The sequence below is a fragment of the Aquila chrysaetos genome, chromosome 25 (assembly GCF_900496995.4).
Source record: "Aquila chrysaetos chrysaetos chromosome 25, bAquChr1.4, whole genome shotgun sequence".
Taxonomy (NCBI): domain Eukaryota; kingdom Metazoa; phylum Chordata; class Aves; order Accipitriformes; family Accipitridae; genus Aquila; species Aquila chrysaetos.
In genome coordinates, this window is record NC_044028.1 from 947,501 (window position 1) to 964,285 (window position 16,785).

The 16,785-nt window shown below is 38.5% G+C and overlaps 1 protein-coding gene across 19 annotated transcripts in view; it reads right to left on the minus strand.

Annotated features, from left to right (window-relative positions):
- The window catches only part of TNRC6A (trinucleotide repeat containing adaptor 6A), a 105,487-nt gene that overhangs the window by 5,118 nt on the left and 83,584 nt on the right, over window positions 1-16,785 (minus strand). For 14 of the 19 annotated variants that reach the window (XM_030001326.2, XM_030001325.2, XM_030001329.2 and 11 more), the window contains 14 exons: window positions 11,203-13,791; window positions 10,207-10,371; window positions 9,851-10,026; window positions 9,583-9,663; window positions 9,085-9,136; window positions 7,503-7,645; window positions 7,007-7,153; window positions 6,696-6,833; window positions 6,335-6,463; window positions 6,148-6,225; window positions 5,676-5,886; window positions 2,250-2,381; window positions 551-709; window positions 29-169 (listed from right to left, as the gene is read on the minus strand). In XM_030001326.2, the coding sequence (XP_029857186.1) occupies window positions 29-169; window positions 551-709; window positions 2,250-2,381; window positions 5,676-5,886; window positions 6,148-6,225; window positions 6,335-6,463; window positions 6,696-6,833; window positions 7,007-7,153; window positions 7,503-7,645; window positions 9,085-9,136; window positions 9,583-9,663; window positions 9,851-10,026; window positions 10,207-10,371; window positions 11,203-13,791 (4,341 nt within the window). The remainder of the gene's footprint in view (window positions 1-28; window positions 170-550; window positions 710-2,249; window positions 2,382-5,675; window positions 5,887-6,147; window positions 6,226-6,334; window positions 6,464-6,695; window positions 6,834-7,006; window positions 7,154-7,502; window positions 7,646-9,084; window positions 9,137-9,582; window positions 9,664-9,850; window positions 10,027-10,206; window positions 10,372-11,202; window positions 13,792-16,785) is intronic. The other 5 variants (XM_030001335.1, XM_030001328.1, XM_030001327.1 and 2 more) reach the window with 2 other exon arrangements.

Sequence of the window (16,785 nt, forward strand, 5' to 3'; positions counted from 1 at the left end):
AACTCGAAAACGTAGCATCTGAACATACCACTGTTCCTGTCCCTGAGGTGGTCAACTTCCCGCACAGTATTAATTGAAAGATTGTTTATGACACTGCCAGGAGTGACGTAAGGGTCAGTTTCAGGGTCGATGTTTGGATAACCTTTCCATGGCTCACCAGGACGAAACTCTAGGAATAGGGATTCAGAAAAGAGGCTTATTTTGATTCTTTTTTTTAAAGGAAACAGCTGTCTAAACAATACATCTCAATGACTGAAAATCCAAAACCTTTTAAGCATTTAATTGACTTAATTTAGTCTTATTTTCACTTTATTAACTTCATTTCTAGTTTTTCTGGTCCTGTCTCACCAGGGTAAAATCTCAAAGCAGGGACATAGTTCTCTTTGTACAATAAAACTACTGCTCTCAATTTCGATCTGCTAAAAACACACTGTTAATGCTTTTCTGTAGGCTGTTCCCTGCTCCCTCTACACGTAGTGACCAAGGAACCCAGAAGAAACACAGCTGAACAGAAAGAACCACGCAAAGAGCAAGCACTGGCGTTGTGTACCTGGTGGCCAGTTAACACTGCTAGAGCCATTAGGCGATTTGGCACGGGGCCAGCCATCCCCAATAGATCCAGGAGGACTGGCTGGTGAATTACTGCTGTTCATAAAGTCATATGGAACAAATGGAGACTCTTCCAGCCTAAAACCACTTGAAATAGCACCTAATTAAAAAGAAAAAAAGTTGTCAAGTATTTTTCATAGCCATTTTTATATACATAAATAGATATAAAAAACATGCCTTTGTAAAGCATTCATGAAATACAGCAGCATACTGTCCTCTTATGATGTCAAGTTATATAGGAAGTCATACAGGAGTATATAATCTAAAATGAAATGTCTCTGAATAATTCAGGAAAAAACTGTAAGAATAATCTCCCATGAAATAATTTCATTAAAATACTGTACTTATTAAATTTAAATTAAAATATTAATTCAAGACGGTAAGAGCATTCTGTGAGACCCCAACTGGATAACAGGGGTAGTGAACACATTCTGTGATGGGAGGGCTCTTGGAAGAAACATCTACAAAATCTGAAGGATCTTTAGCTACTACAAAGCTCTAAACTCTACACATATTACTGCGAGGGGGGAAAAAAAAAATTAAATGAAAAAGATCACTGGAGGCAGAGCAAGGAACAAAAGCACTGTACAGAACCTATTTGATTCTGTGCAAATCCTATATGGACAAGTTTAAAAGTTATTAGACAGCAAAGCCAAAGATTACTACAGTTCTGAGGGAATAAATGATTTTTACTAGTGATTCAATGCAATATGGAGTTCAAATAATCAAATTCCTAATACTATTCAGAAAACATTACCTACAGCTAAAGTAACACCAACACTTCTGAATTCTGTTCATCTGTAACAATCAGATGAAGTTCAGAACTGCAGTATCAGGGTATCTCCACTAGATGCTTAAGGCAGCAAGTAATTTCACAGTAGTAAAACAGCTGACAAATCTAAAAATATCCAAACAATCTGAAGACTGAACCGTAATAGGAGACTGGAGACATTTTATAACTATCTTTAGACATGGCACCTTTGTGCTATAGAGTTAAATTTTAACTGGATGAGATTTCAAGCAACTAAAACAGTTGAAACGTCATATGAATCCTGATTACTGGAATGAAGTATGAAGCAACCAAGTCCACCTCCTCTAAAACTAAGTACAGCAATGGTACTAGTCTATCCCTTCTAAGCTCTCTCCATTTTTAGAATGCAAACGTACACATTCATAACCAAAACCCGTAACTAAGAACGTCAGACATGACCAGAACACGTGTACACAGTTAAATCCCCATAAATCACCTTAAGGCCAGCAGGGTGGCGGGAAAGAAAGCTAGAAAATCTAAAGCTTTTGGTTTAAAAATATATGAAGCATTCCAGTCCAGATTAAGGTAAAGCTAGTAGCAGTAGTCACACTTAAAGAAAAGTCTGGTTCAAAAGGAATTCTGTACAACATTTCTACTAAACCTCATCACAAGATCACTTCTGTAAGTAAAAACATTCAAGAAAGCTATGGGCTGCTGTACAAGACAAGCAGCAAGTTTGACACAGGCAATGCAATACAAATTCTGACAGCTACAAAAACCACAGTAGTTACAACTACAGACCTATATACAGCAAACCTGAGTTTTATACCCAGAACGTGAAAATCTGATGTGTAATGTCAAATGCTACTTAATGACATGTTCAACATACCATGTTTGCTGGAGTTTTGATCTAAAGATGTGTTCACAGAAATGCTGTCTACTGTAGTCCATTTCCTCAGTCGAGATTGTGGCTCTTTAATACTGCTCATATCCATGTTTACATTCAAGTTTGAGTTCATTCCTGAAAATATATGTAAGCTTATGAAATACAGACTAAATGTTTCTCTTCTGCTAATTATCACTATTGTCCTAATAAACATTTAAGAGCATATTACTATGGTCATTTCATGCTTCCAAGTCTCTGTTTTTTGAGAAACATTCTAGCATATAATACAGTGAACTTACTACAGACAGAAGCTAAGCTAAGCTAAGCAATGCAAAGCACTCTGAAGTTCTCAGCTGATGTCTTCATGCAAAAATGTCAGTGGAAGAAGCCATTGAGGAAGTAGAGCTAAAATGTAAACGTCTAAAAAAAGTGGCATTTCTAACACCAGCACAACTGATCTCATCTGTACAAAGTAGTAGTACTGTACTTTGAAGAGCTACGCTCAGTTATAAAAGACATTTTTCTCAGCAGGAATGTTTGTCTGTACTCATCCCTATTCAGCAGAAGTTATATACTGGTACCTGCAGTTACAACCTCATTCCCATTTTTATTTGGGCTGTTCAGCAGGACACCTCGCCAGCTTCTGAACCACACTGGAACTGCACAAGTAATACTGCTCCCCTCCTCCGTTTATCCTGTTCACACTGCATTAAAACCTCAGTAAGAGAAAACAAACAAAACTTGTCTTCCCCTGTTCTAAGCTGTTGTCTGTATTCCGAAATGTTTATCTGCCAGAGAATCAACACAATGCCAACCCAAATCAATCAAAATACCTGTGAGAACCAGCTGCTCTGGGCTTGAACAATGTGCCCACGCTTTTGACTTTGGCATGCCTGCTCTCTTTCCAGGTCTGTAAGAATCCTTAATTCACAACCATACTTGGTTACATTTCCAGCCCTTCAGATCTATTTACTTCATTTCTGAAAATAAACCACTACAACATTTTAACTTGGGCCTAGAGACACAAAGTGAACTTCTCAAATCTCTACTAGAAACACCTTCATTCAGCACTGGAAACTAGTGCTTAATTTTGTTTCTAAGTTGATATTCACTGCCATATAGAAGCTGGTTTGTTTGGTTGTTTTTTTCGTTTGTTTTTCTTAAAGGCATGAGCAGATGTTGATGCCAGAAAAGCAGCCCCTTGAAAAGCCTCAGAGAAAGTGCCTTGGAACAGGACAGCTGAGTTTTAAGAAATACAACAACTATCAATAGCTGAAACAGAAAAAAGGAAAAAGTCCAATCAATCCAGTTTCTGACACCTCTCCCTCTGGCATTTTGCTGTTGTCAGAGCAATAACCTGTGCACAACAATAAACTTTCTTCTAACTCTGAAGAAGCTTGCAGAAGACAGACCTCTAAAAGAAGGGTTAGAAAGATCACAAGCGGGCAAATAGGCACATCTGGCTGATAAAGTTAATGCCAGCCCCCCCGGCAGGCACAGATGTATGTCCATAGCTCCATATTTAAAACCTGTGGACTGAGGGATGAACATCAGTCCCTGAACATAATCTTTAATTTAAACAGTCTTCCCAGATGTAATTTTTCATATCCAATTGTGGAAGATTTTATATTGTTCAGCTATACTCACTATTTAGCAGAAAAAGGTATTTTTAATATTAGAAATACTTAATTCTATAAATGAATCAGGATGTGACTGCAGCACTGGTCAATTAGAGAGAAGGACACCCCCCACTCACCCCCAATCTCTGCTTTTGATGAACAAATATCTAGTGAATCTTGACAAATTCAGTTCCCCAGAATGTTAACAGGACTTCCCTGCTTGCATTGCTAGGTGTCCTGATGCTAATATCAGAACATGGAGAAAATAACATACCTGCAAGATTTTCCAGAAGACGACTTGGCAAGTTCAGCTCCTCCTCACATGACTATGCTACTATACTTTGTGCACTTGGAGGATGCTACCAATATGCCTCTTGACTCAATTTTTCACTAAAGGGTGAAGAAATTCCAGCAACCTACTATTTCTACCCTTAAGCTTTTATTTGTGGACTGAGTGTGGCTCCACTTGCTTACATCGCGATACAGTACTACTCCAATGGGATCCCAAAGAATTCTTGCGTATACTGCAGCAGATTCCTGAGGGATCTCAAAGCAATCTTACATACACTGCAGGTTCCTGAAATGTGGCAATGATTAAGGGGAGAAAGCAACTACTTAATCGTCTACGACAATTCAACTCAAGAAATGAAACAGAAAAGAACCTAATGTAGGCAGGATGCAATTACTCAGCATGAAGTTTGGTGAGAAAGTTAAATATTCCTTTCATTAGACCTAATATAGTGTCTCTAATAGCTAAACAAACTTCATTTTTATGCCTTGCCCTTTGAATGAAAGCAGTAGTTAGATCTTAATGCCAATCATCATCAGCAGCTATTAAGCAGCAGCCTGGACTTAAGACTGGCCACAAGCAAAATTCCAGTGTGCCACATGCAGTGCAACAGCATGGCCTGCACCGACCCACTGGCTCCATAACACTCCACCTATAAGCACATGGATGTCAGCAGCAGTCTCTATTAAACAAATTTTTCTACAAAGGGCAATGAGAATGCAGAGGAAATCAGCCCAACAGAAATGACCAGGTTAGAATAACGTAGAAGAAAAGCAAACTGAAGAGGAGGAAAAAAATAGGGAAAAGGAACAAGAGGTAAATTGTATATACATTTGTAGTAAGTATAAGATAGCATTAAAAAGGGACCTAAAGTAAGGAGAAAATATACAAGCCTGGAATTTCTGAAGTAGAAATTGGACAGAAGCCTGGAAACGTAGGGAGAAAGAAACAGGAGATGTTTGTATTTATAAATTTTCAGACATTTTGCCTGAAATGAGACAACCATTCTTTAAAAATGCAGAGCTAAAAGCTTTCTTTCCTGGACAAAATCACTAAAAGGGAAATAAATATTTTGTTCTACCAATGCAATTCCAGATTCATTGAAAATGTTTCTAAAATCCAAAGAAAGGAGACCACATCAATGGATTCTTTGTATGGATTCTACTTCTAAAAGTCTTTTAGCTCCAGGAATCATAACTGCAAAAGGACTTTGCATCATCCTTGGGACCCAGAGGATAAAAAAGAAATAAAAGGAGACAGACATTCTTTAAGAATGTAAAGTATTTTGCACTGAAATACAGACAGTCACTTCTGGGAATGAGTTCACTTGTGAAAAAAGCTCTTTGGTGAACAAAGATAAGTGGATAAGCCCCACAAAGAATTACTACTTCCATTAAAATTGTAACTGCTAACAGGATTACAATCACTATTGTTTTCAGAGGAGGCAGGCAATACGAAAAGAAAGGCTGTGTGTCACATAAGCATTAATTGACTGTAGGAAATTAGCATGGAGAAACCCACCTATAGGGAAGCTGCTGAATGCATTTATTGGTGATGGCCCTTTTTGTAGCTCAGGAGTAGCATGGGGTATGACATTCTCAAGGAAAGATTTCATGGTGGGTTGATGGAGTGACTGCTGTTGAGAGGGTGGTGTTTGCTGCTTCATTAACAGGTTTGGATCAAGCTGACGGGACTGTTGCATCATCTGTTGCTGCATACTAAGAGATCGACCCTTGAAAAAACAGAGCAGTTACAATATAAATAGGCAAAAGCTCTTCCACATTTAAAGACAGATAATGAAATGCATCTTTGTGCTCCGTGCATCTTAGCACAGCAAAACCCCAGCATTAAGCTAAGTCACTCCTTTAAAGCTTGTGAAAATCCCATTCACTCTTGCACACTTTAATACAATTTATAACAAGAAATGCAGCTCAGGACGAAAAGCAGTTTATAAAGATAGTTTGAAAAGTTAATAATAAACGTATGTATTTACCTGCTGCTCCTGCTGTTGACGACCACCAGAAGGCATGCTTCTTTGATTCTGCGCTTTTTGCTGCTGAGCCAACAACCGCTAGGAGACAGTGTTTTGTGGTGGTTTTTTTAAGAACAGTTTATAGCTGACGTAAGTCTCTACTTAGACTTTCAAACAGAACACAGAGCGACTAGCTTTGTTAGCTTACCTGTAACTGGGAGATCTGAGAAAGCTGGTTTAACTGGGACAGTTGATTCAACATGGCTACCTGTTGTGGGCCAAAAAGTGGGCTCAGGCCACCGTTGTTTGGTGCATACTTCAGTAATGATACTGGAACCTGCAAAATGGACCAGTATGAAGAGTGACTGACAGTAACGTGCAATTAATTATACTAGATGCAGAATATTATAATCCCTGGCCAACAGTTGTCTGTTTCTGAAACGCTCATCAAGCCAAATATGTTTTCAAATATTTACAGAATAAATATCAGCAACACCACAGACAAAGAACAATTTTCTGAAGTAGCATTTTGGTAGTTTATACCCAGAATATTTTATGTACTCAGTTACCTGAGGGGATAGTAATGGAGGAGGCACTTGAGCACGTGGATTAGGCTGAGATGAATTAAGAGGTTGTGCTGGAGGCTGCTGCATGCTCCTGGGCTGTGCTGCTATATTACCAACACCAAACATACTGGGATTGCCATTCTGGGGAAAGGATGGACAGTTAGTGACAATAAACCTCTTTTGATGCTTCTCCCACCCCTATAGATTTGAATTAGAAGTTAAACACATATCAACCACATAGGTAGCTAGGATGTTATATCAAAAGGTATTAAATGTTGTCAAGTAACATGCCAAGGATATGCACACAGCCTTACCTGTCTAACAGAATTCAAGTTTTGCATACCCAGCCCTGCTAGGGAGCCAAGGGCTTGGTTAGGTAGTGCATTATTTGAAGGGGGAAGCTTCATGTTTTGATTGGACATAAACTGCATGTTTTGGGACTCGTCTGCTACAATGCCATCCTGATTGGACAGACAAACCGATGCGCAACAACCAGCCAGCAAGCAAGCAGAAGGGAGAAACCATTGCCAGGAACAGAAGGGAAGAGTCACATGACAGTCCAGCACCAGCAGGAAATAGGCAGAAAACAAAAGAGATCAGGTTAGTCATTTGCACTGCAAATGGGCTACAGAAAGTGCTTAGTATTATATATCAGTAAGTTAAAAAGAACAAAACATATCTTATGGATTAACAAGAAAGCCCTAATTTTCCTCTCCACTAAATGCAGAAAGCTAAGGAGCACATGTATAACTACTTAGAATGCAGAGTCAAAGAAGTTTAGAAGTGTCCACCAGTAAGACACCTTCTAACCTTATCAAAGTAAGGACCGCGATCCATGGAAGACTCTTTGGAAATTTGAGGACGAGAACCAGGGCCTTTTCCAACCACACGATTGTAATCTCCAACATTGAGGCCATGCTTATCCATCTCCATCCGCTTATCTTGCAATAACCCTAAGAAAAGGTGAGAGATGTGACTACAACATTGAAGGATTATTCAGTTTTCCAGACGCACTAGAAACCAGTTTATGCTTATGAAGAGCTGAACTAACACTGGTCCCAAGCTAGATACTAATAAAAGAAAACATCAGTTTAGCTTTAAACTCTCTGGGCTTTACTGAAAAGGGAAAGGAAACACCACGAAGCAATGGCTACAGACAGCTTAACACTTGGAATCACCAAAGTGTCAACAGATTTTGCTAGACTTCACAAAAATATTATTCTCAGTTTCCTCTTAAAAACAAGGAAGTATAATTGTTTAAACTTTAGTTTCCAGTTGTGAATGCCACTGGTTTTTTTTTTTAGTAGCCATAAAGCACTGTCTTGGCTTTGAAGTAGTATCTTTATCACACCCCCTACATGTTTGTGTAATATTTCAGAGGCCCTTTATTTTGATTCAGTTAAGAAAAAACCTATTTAGCTAAAAAAACAACCAAACAAAAAACCTCACAAATTTAAAGTATTTGTGTTTATTAAAAGCAAATTTTAAGTTATCTTTTATCATTAATTCCACTAGGCAAGCTAGAAGATCAAAATACAAGCAGTAATAAAGTCCATTTAGCACTTCACTGCATGCAGTATAAGAGAATTACTTTCCAAGCAGAAGTTTTAAATTCAAATTTAAAAAAATTGAAATAATTTAAGAATGAGGCTTGCAATTAATATTAAAATCTAAAATTCAAAGAACAATTTCTTTACACAATAGACTATGAGCCCAAAAGTGAAAATACCCAATTCTAAACTGGAATAAAATCAGTGCAACTACAATAAAAACTACAATGCTACAGTTACTTTTAATTAAATATTCTATTGTTATAATATATTGTTCTTAATGTATTAAAGCATTATACTGTTTTTGATTTGCTAGAGAAATCATAACAGTCAATGGATTCAAATAGAAATAAAACTGCTCACAAGTCATTTTACTCTCAGGTTTAAATGTTTCCAAAATAAGTGTTCAGTATTAATTTAGTTCTTAGAACTGAAAATGTGTTTCCAAGAACGAACCGCAATGAGCAAGTGTGGTATTCAGAACATTTCTGTTCATATTTCGTGAAGGTATTCAGAAGGCAAGCTAGACACTTATATTACAAGAAACAAACCCACCACACCCTGAAAACAGTCTTTCATGTCACCTTAATTTATATAAGCTTAGCTTGATTTATGGATAATATTACTACAGCAACCAGGCGATTCAGGTGTGTAGCATTACTCTCATGCACAAATTTTTTTCTCTACTCCTTTTCTTTAGGGAAACATGTATTTAACTATATATAGCTATAACTATACATGTTATATATACATTTTTAAAAAGTAATTTACAGAAGGATATAAACTAAAAGAGAGACTGGAAAGGAAAGCAATAAACCCCAGCTAGGCTCTCCTATTCTTACCTCCAGACATGTCCATCTTATTGCTCTGTATGGTTTCTTCTGGTGATTCTCTCTGAAGTAATAAAATGAATCATAATTATTGAATAATAATATTTTTAAAAGCTAAAACAAAGAGATTCCTATATACTATTTCAATTCAAACCTGCAAGAAAAAAAAAATCGAGACAAATCAGATGCTATTTTAAAGCATATTCTCCCTTTAGTTGTTACCCAACTGAAAATGGGTATCATCACCAAAATACATATGTAACATTAAGTAAAACATCAGACTCCTGGATGAATACCTGGATAGAGTTTACAAAAACACCTTTCATCAATAAATAGGTCTTTTTGTAATGAGGATGCAAAGAATGGGGATGGGTGACAGAGGGGAGACAAACAAAAGTAAAAAGAAAAACACGATGAAAATGAACACTAGGCAATAAAGCATTTTAAACTTTGTGCATTATAACTAGCACTGTAAGAAGGCAGTAAAACCAGGTAAAGGTAAATACTTACTGAAAAACTGAGATTTGTGAATTGCTTAATGAATGGATTGATCCATGTTTCATCTTGCTTATTTCCACCTTTCATTATTCCCTTAAAAATAGAAAGGAATTCCTGTGATACTCAGAAGATGTTTACCACCTACTGCTTAAATTACATCATAAAATGTTATGAATGAAGATTAAAGCTTAATGGTACTCCACTCAGTGCAGCAATCTGTTCTGACTTAGCTTTTAGAAATGACAACAGCACAAAAACCTTGACTCAACTTCCTCATTACCTTTGTGGGCATTTTTTTCATATATGGTGGCCAATTTAAAGATGGGTTAGCTTCTTGTGAAGAACTGCTGTTCCACATTCCAATCTCTACATCCTCCTCTTCCTCCCAGCTGGTCTGACGACTGCCTGCCAACGGCATATCATCTCCACACCAACTATCTTGCATAGATTTAGGCCCTGGTTGTGAAAAAAATCCAGCACATTAACATTTCAGTAGCAACTGACTGCCCTTAACACAGAAGTTAGCTTGATGTTTACTGCAAGATAAAAAAAGCCTCCAAAAAACGTAAAGCTGCTATAGAGGTATTTCACCGTCCTCAAATACCTTTATTAAAAAATGATGCAGAAAGCACTCACCAGGTTTATTTGAAGCCTGTTGACCAAGAGAAGCGTTTCCCCAGCCAGAGGTGCCTGCTGCATCGCTGATGGGTTCTCCCCAGCTAGTACCAGTATCCATGGGTTTACCCCACGCTGAAGTTCCATTATCTACAGTAGTGGCTGGAGTAGAAGGCTCTCCCCAACCTTTTTAAAGCAGTATGAGTTATTGGCATGTTTTTAAACAGGATTTTAAAAGCTAACTAAAGAGACTGAAGTCTTTTGCCTTCTCTAGATCCATAATGTACAATAAAAACCGTATTGGTACACATTTACATTTTGTATGAAGGTTATTATTACAACTGTAAGCTGTTCCATAAAAAAAGATGACAAAAATACAAATTTCATATGTAAAGAATTACATTTTGATAGTAGAAATTTCTAAGATACTAAGTTCCTAAGAGCTGCTCATTGTATTTATGCTACTCTTCGCACTTGAAAAAGAGACAGAGCACAAAATATTTCATAAAAACCACGCAAACTCATCTGCAAGTATCATTATTCACTGCTCCCAAAACTACAAGATCAGAAAGTCTGATCTTAAGTTCATATAAAACCACCACCCTTCATTCTGTCTTGTAGCAGCAAATGCTTTTTTTGGGCGGGGCCTCTTTGGCAACATTAAGTTTTAACTGTTTTAGAATCAAATGAAGAAAAATACTTTCATTCCTCAGATACCACTTTAAATATTTGATCTGTGTTTCCACACCCCAGAATTCAAGTAGAGCAGTAGAGCTGTCTAGTCTTTATTACTCAAGCTATTTAAAACTAGAACAGATCTTCCAATCTATATAAAAATATCAAATGTCTGTGAGCATTGCTGTTACTTTTTTTTTTTTTTAAATAAATAAAAATGGTACTTCACTGGCACCTTCCCCTTTCAACTTTGAAACTAAAATACTGTTATATGAAGAAAGAACAAAAAGTATTGTTTTACAATTAACAGAAAACACAAATTTGCATAAAACCAAGTCTTACCAGAACCCGAACTGCTCTCCTTGCTAGACATGGCACTTGAAGACAGTAGCTGCTGATGTACCTGTGCTTGCTGGTCGGAACTGCTGCTACTGTTTGGGACATTTTTATTCCACATATTCACATTTTTGTAGTTGTATTTGCTTGGATCACCCCAAGCAGAAGTTCCATCATCAATTTCCATTTTACGGCGTATTGATTCAGGGGATGGCTCCTCCCAGCCAGTGGGTTCTTCCTCCTTTGCTGGTGCCGGCATTGGTCCACCCAGCCAGCCTGACCCTGGGGGTTTGTTTGTGGCAGATGGTGCTCCCCAAGAGCCAACATCTTGTTTGTTCCATTCTGGAGAGTTGATTGGCTTTGATGAATCCCCCCAAACTTGAGGCTGATTGGATTTAGGAGGGTCTCCCCAGCCCTGGTTCTGATTAGACTTTGCAGGCTCATCCCATCCTGAAGAATTATTTGGGTTTGTATTATTACCTCCCCAAGTAACAGAATTTGATTTACCTGGCTCATTCCAACCAGACACTGATCTGTCACTGTCGCTACCTCCTGAACTGGATTTCTTAGCCTCACCCCAATGGTTACTTCTTGAATTTTCACCCCAGCTATCACCAGCAGAAACTGCCCAACCCTGGCTGGCTTTTTGTCCATCTACCCATCCCTGTTTGATCTTCTGTGCATCATTCCAAGATGACTTTTCCTCTTTGCCACTTCCCCATGATTGATTGCTCTTGACCACTACTGTAGCAGCAGAATCTTCTTCCCACCCCCCTTGGCTGTTTGACCCTTTGGAGTCTCCCCACCTTGTAGCAGACTTTGGATCTCCCCACCCTGATACAGATGAGGTATCATTATTATTAGGGCTCGGTCTATCCACACATCCCCCTGAGCTGGAAGTCTGTGTCACAGAGCCTCCCCAGGCCTCTGTCCCATTGTCAGTTTTTCTTTCACCCCTTGGTGATGTTTCGGTATCCCAGGCAGTGTTCTGTTTGATTGGAGTCTGTCCCCAACCAGAGTTGGAAAGGACACGCGGATCTAAGTCAGTTCTGTTCACTATACTTTGGAGTAATGCATGCTGGTCAACTTTCCTTCTCTCTCGATTCTGTCCTTCTGTAGTTACTCTATCTTCATGGCATCCAGTGCTCTCCGAACTACCTTCGCTGTCCCCCGTACCTGTTTTGGCCCATGCGCTGTTCTGCTCAGTTATCTGAGAAGCAGCAGAACTCTGGCTGTTAAGGTCATCCTCCTCAGTAGGTTTCCATCCATTTGTAAACTTCCTGCTGTTTCCATTCACACTTTCATTGGAATGCTGATTACTAGGCAGTTTACTCCACTCCCCATTTGAAATGTTAGTGCCAGTGTTTTGTGCAGGGTTGCCCCATCCTCTTCTACTCCCGCCAGCACTTGCACCATTTCCACTTCCCCACGGCATATTCTGGGAGTTGACTGTCCCTGCCTCCCATACCCCTCCGCCTTTATTCCCATTGATTTGAAAGTTAGTGCTGCCAGGCCCGCTAATGCCTGGCTGCATTAGAGTTGCATTCACAGTGTCACCATTAGCTTGGCTGTTTGGGCCTGAACATTTGTCTCCAGAGTAATTAGAACCATAGGCACCCCATGTAGTACCATAAGATCCACCATTTTTCGCCTCACCATTGCTCAGATGAGAAATGGAAGTGCCATTTGTAACTGGAGAGGCCTGAATCTGAGAATGATTCATTGTGCTCACACGCCAGGCCCCATGCCCTGTATTATTAGGCAGTTCGTTAATCTGCACTGAACCAGCAGAGTTTGGTAAACTAGAGGTCATAAAGTTAGTAGTGTTATTTGGTCCATTCATTTCAGTGTTAAGGTTTTGAGGTTGCCCACTGAATGAAACCTTCCTTGTACCATTTACTTCAGAATCACAATTTTCCTGAAGGCTTCCCCAGGAACCATGGGCTGAACCACCCACTTTAGAGTTAATACTCTGACTATTAGATATCTGACCTATGGTACTGCACTGAATATTTGTGCCAGGATTACCACTCCCTACAGACCCTTTCAGGGCATGTCCATTGTTCTCCAATACAGGCCAGGCACCATGGTTGCCATTTGAATTCAAAGTGCTTGGATTTAACCCTCCATTTGATGAAGAGTTTATGGTGCCCCAAGCATTCATTCTATTGTTGCTACTTTCAGATTTGCTGTCAGGAGCATCCACAGAAACTTGACATGTGCTTATTATGGTTCCATGGGATAAACCCCACGGCCCATTAATACTTCCATTGCCCACATTATTGCTGTTGCTACCAACCACAAACTTATTTTGAGAACCATGTCCAATGCCATTTCGAATGCCATCATTTTCACCACCTGTGCTCCCTGAAGCCATTATAACGAGGTTTCTCTCTGACCCAGAGCTAGAGGCAGAGTCAGTGTCCATACATTCTGATGTCAACTCTGGGTCACTGCCAGTGATTGATGGCCATGCTTCTTTGTCAGAGCCGTCTACAATAACTTTATCCCAGTTTGTGCTGGAGTCACTATTTGAAGAGACTGGTCCCCAGTGAGAATTTTCATAATGAGATCCTAGACCACTGTGGTTCAGATCTAAAGGGAAGAAGGAAAGTCCAACAGCATTATTATAAATTTAGTATTATTACTTCATTAAGCAGAAGAGTGAAAAAAAGTATAAAGACACTAAGCCAAGAATTATTTTGCTTATTTTAACACTATGGTCACTGAAGATGACAGAGAAAGCTTCCAAGTATAGCGGCTCAGAACACTGCCACACGCATAACCTAGAACACGTCTCACCAGCATGCAAAGTTGCACTCTCACAAAAAGCACAAAGAGGCACTCGTAAAGGTATAGTTCATTTTTTCCAGAGAAATAGTTTTTTTTTAAAAATACTCTGTATCACCACATACAAACTATTTTCTAAAAACATATATTTAAACATGCATCTTCCCACCCCATTAAAAGACATTATGTAAGAATTCTTAAGTACAAGTTATTTAAGATATTTTCTTTTATACAACAACAATCTGACACAAAAACCACAAGACCAATCTAAACTTCTGCTGGTGCAGAAGTACAGATTAAGTGCAGTAGCCGAACTGATACTTCTAATTTTCATTTACATAAAAATTTCTGCTTCTTTTTCAATAAGTAAGCTGATCACGTCAGAGAATCAAGAAGACATACATCCTAATTCACTTATAAACTTTTCATGGTTAAATACATGCACCATGGAATATTTGCTACAAAGTAAGCGCTATCAATTTTCATCTGGTATGTCTAAAGCTTTCCTGCAGAGACCTCCCCCCCAACCATTAAATCAAAACACAGTCAGACAGGTGCACCAGATGAAACTATGAAAGTGTGAAGCATGTGAAAAGTAGTAATGAAGCTGGCAACAGAACACAAGTACAAAATGTCAGTGAAGTTTTTTTATTTAGTATTTGCCTGCACTGAAAGAATAACCATGATAGTGTACACTCAATGGTTGTATACGTAGCAAATTACGCTTCTCTGCCCATTAAAACATGCAGGTTTTTAAAAAAAGAAACCGTCAACTTTTCTTTATAATGTTCTTTTTTTTGCCTTTACTTAGAATATTCAAAATGTATGTACCTAAAGATAAGAGAAAAAAAAGTTTTATATCTCCTGCTCATTCTTAATGGATTTTTACAGCACATGCCTTACATGACTAGAAAAAAGTGCAGTCACTTTGCCTGAATACCCTTCATGAAATTGTACCTGTTCATATAAACAGACAAAGCTAATAGTAACAAAATGCTACAATTATCAATCCTTAATTTTCTCAAAAGCTATTTAAAGAATATTTAGGGACTAGCTACTTTAAAAATGTAACACTAATTTATAAGCCTCTTGCGTTTCCAAGAAATAGATGTTAATTGTGAAGTCTGAAAGGAAGCTGCCAGTCTCACCAGCTTCTCCCTTCTGCTACAGGGAGTGCCAAACCTGCACCAGCACCAAAGCCCCACCAAACCCTGATGCCCACCAACCCAACCCCTACCTACTGCTCAGTGACAAGGAACTGAGTTGCATCTACTCTATTAAAAATGTTAGTCAAAATTGCCACCTACTTAGAGGTTAAAACATATACAAGATATGACTTTTGGCAATAGCTCAGCTCTCAAATGCAGGGATCATTCAGCGGGAGCCTGCTCTTAGTGCCCCAACCCAACTGCAAAAATGGTTGATGTGGTTTATTATGTGTAAGCATGACTGACCAATCTGAAGAGAAGCACAGTTGATGTAGATTTAAAAAGAGACCTTGTTTCAGTGCTTCCATCTCTCAAAAGGAATTTGAGAACCCCATGACAGGCAGAAAATCCCACATTTTGACATCAGGGCAATTTTAAATACTACATTATTTGAATTTATGATCTTGATGATCTATAAGGAAACAGGAAGGAACAAATCAAAAAAGCTTACATTTAAGTTACTATGGACAGTTTATCAAGTATTACACTGATGTGCAACAAGTTTTGGTCTATTTCTAATTAATTTTTAATCAATATCAACATTATTCATCCTACAGTGAAAAAGAATCTAGCCAAAGACTCTGCCTCCAAGAGTCGGTAGCTTGGAGCAGCACAGAGCAGGGATCACCCACTGCTTCTCTAGCAACCAGGACGGTGGAAGCTTGAAAGGGTCCAAGCAATCAGTTAAGCTTCACACGGTAACTACAACATGAGAAACAAGGATGCTGGCACAGCAATTTGGAACCGGGAGTAGTGGAAAAAGACCTGTGGCAGGTAGAAATAGTGCTGCAATAGTTAGAAGCGGCTGGCAGCTCCACAGTCTTGAAGAAGAGAAACACACAGCATCCTTGGGAGAACTGGAAGACATTTGTTCAGCTGAACATGACCCAGAACCTGCCTATTAATGTGTTACTAGAAAAAACACTGTGGTATCTGAGCAATTGTCCAACAAAACCCAAGATTTCAACTCTCACATTGGTATTTTATAAAAGAGACATTTAACCTACTAAAAGACTAATCAAAGAGTTGTCTGCACTCTCACGAATGAGAGAATCAACAGCATCAAAAGCTGCCCTAACAAAACAAAATCTTGATTACATAAACATCATCCCAATAACATGATCAATTTTAAAAACAACACGAAAGTATACAGATGGCAAACAGCCTGAGTTCAGTGTGGAGAAAGAGATACAGGTTATGACTACAAGCCAGAATGAAATGGTAAACAAACCCTAATTTGCACAAGAATAGAATACATAAAAAGAAAGCTTGTATTTATTAAAATTCTATTATACTAATTTAGATGTGATGCACAGTTTGTAACGAGCCAATACACAAACACCATATAATGATTAATTTCCAGTCATCCAGAATTTTATCCTATTAGATACAAAACTACCTTGACTAACAGTCTTTTTTCCTGGACATAAACGTGTGTTAGTGATTTCTAGTATGAGCTACTGTTCTGAAATATTCCCATCTGAATCCCCATAACCCATGAACTTCTGAGATTAAGCATACAAATACTGAATAAGCAAGGTATTATCTCTGATTTCTTGTATCTGGCAGATATCACAAAACCACCCTCAAA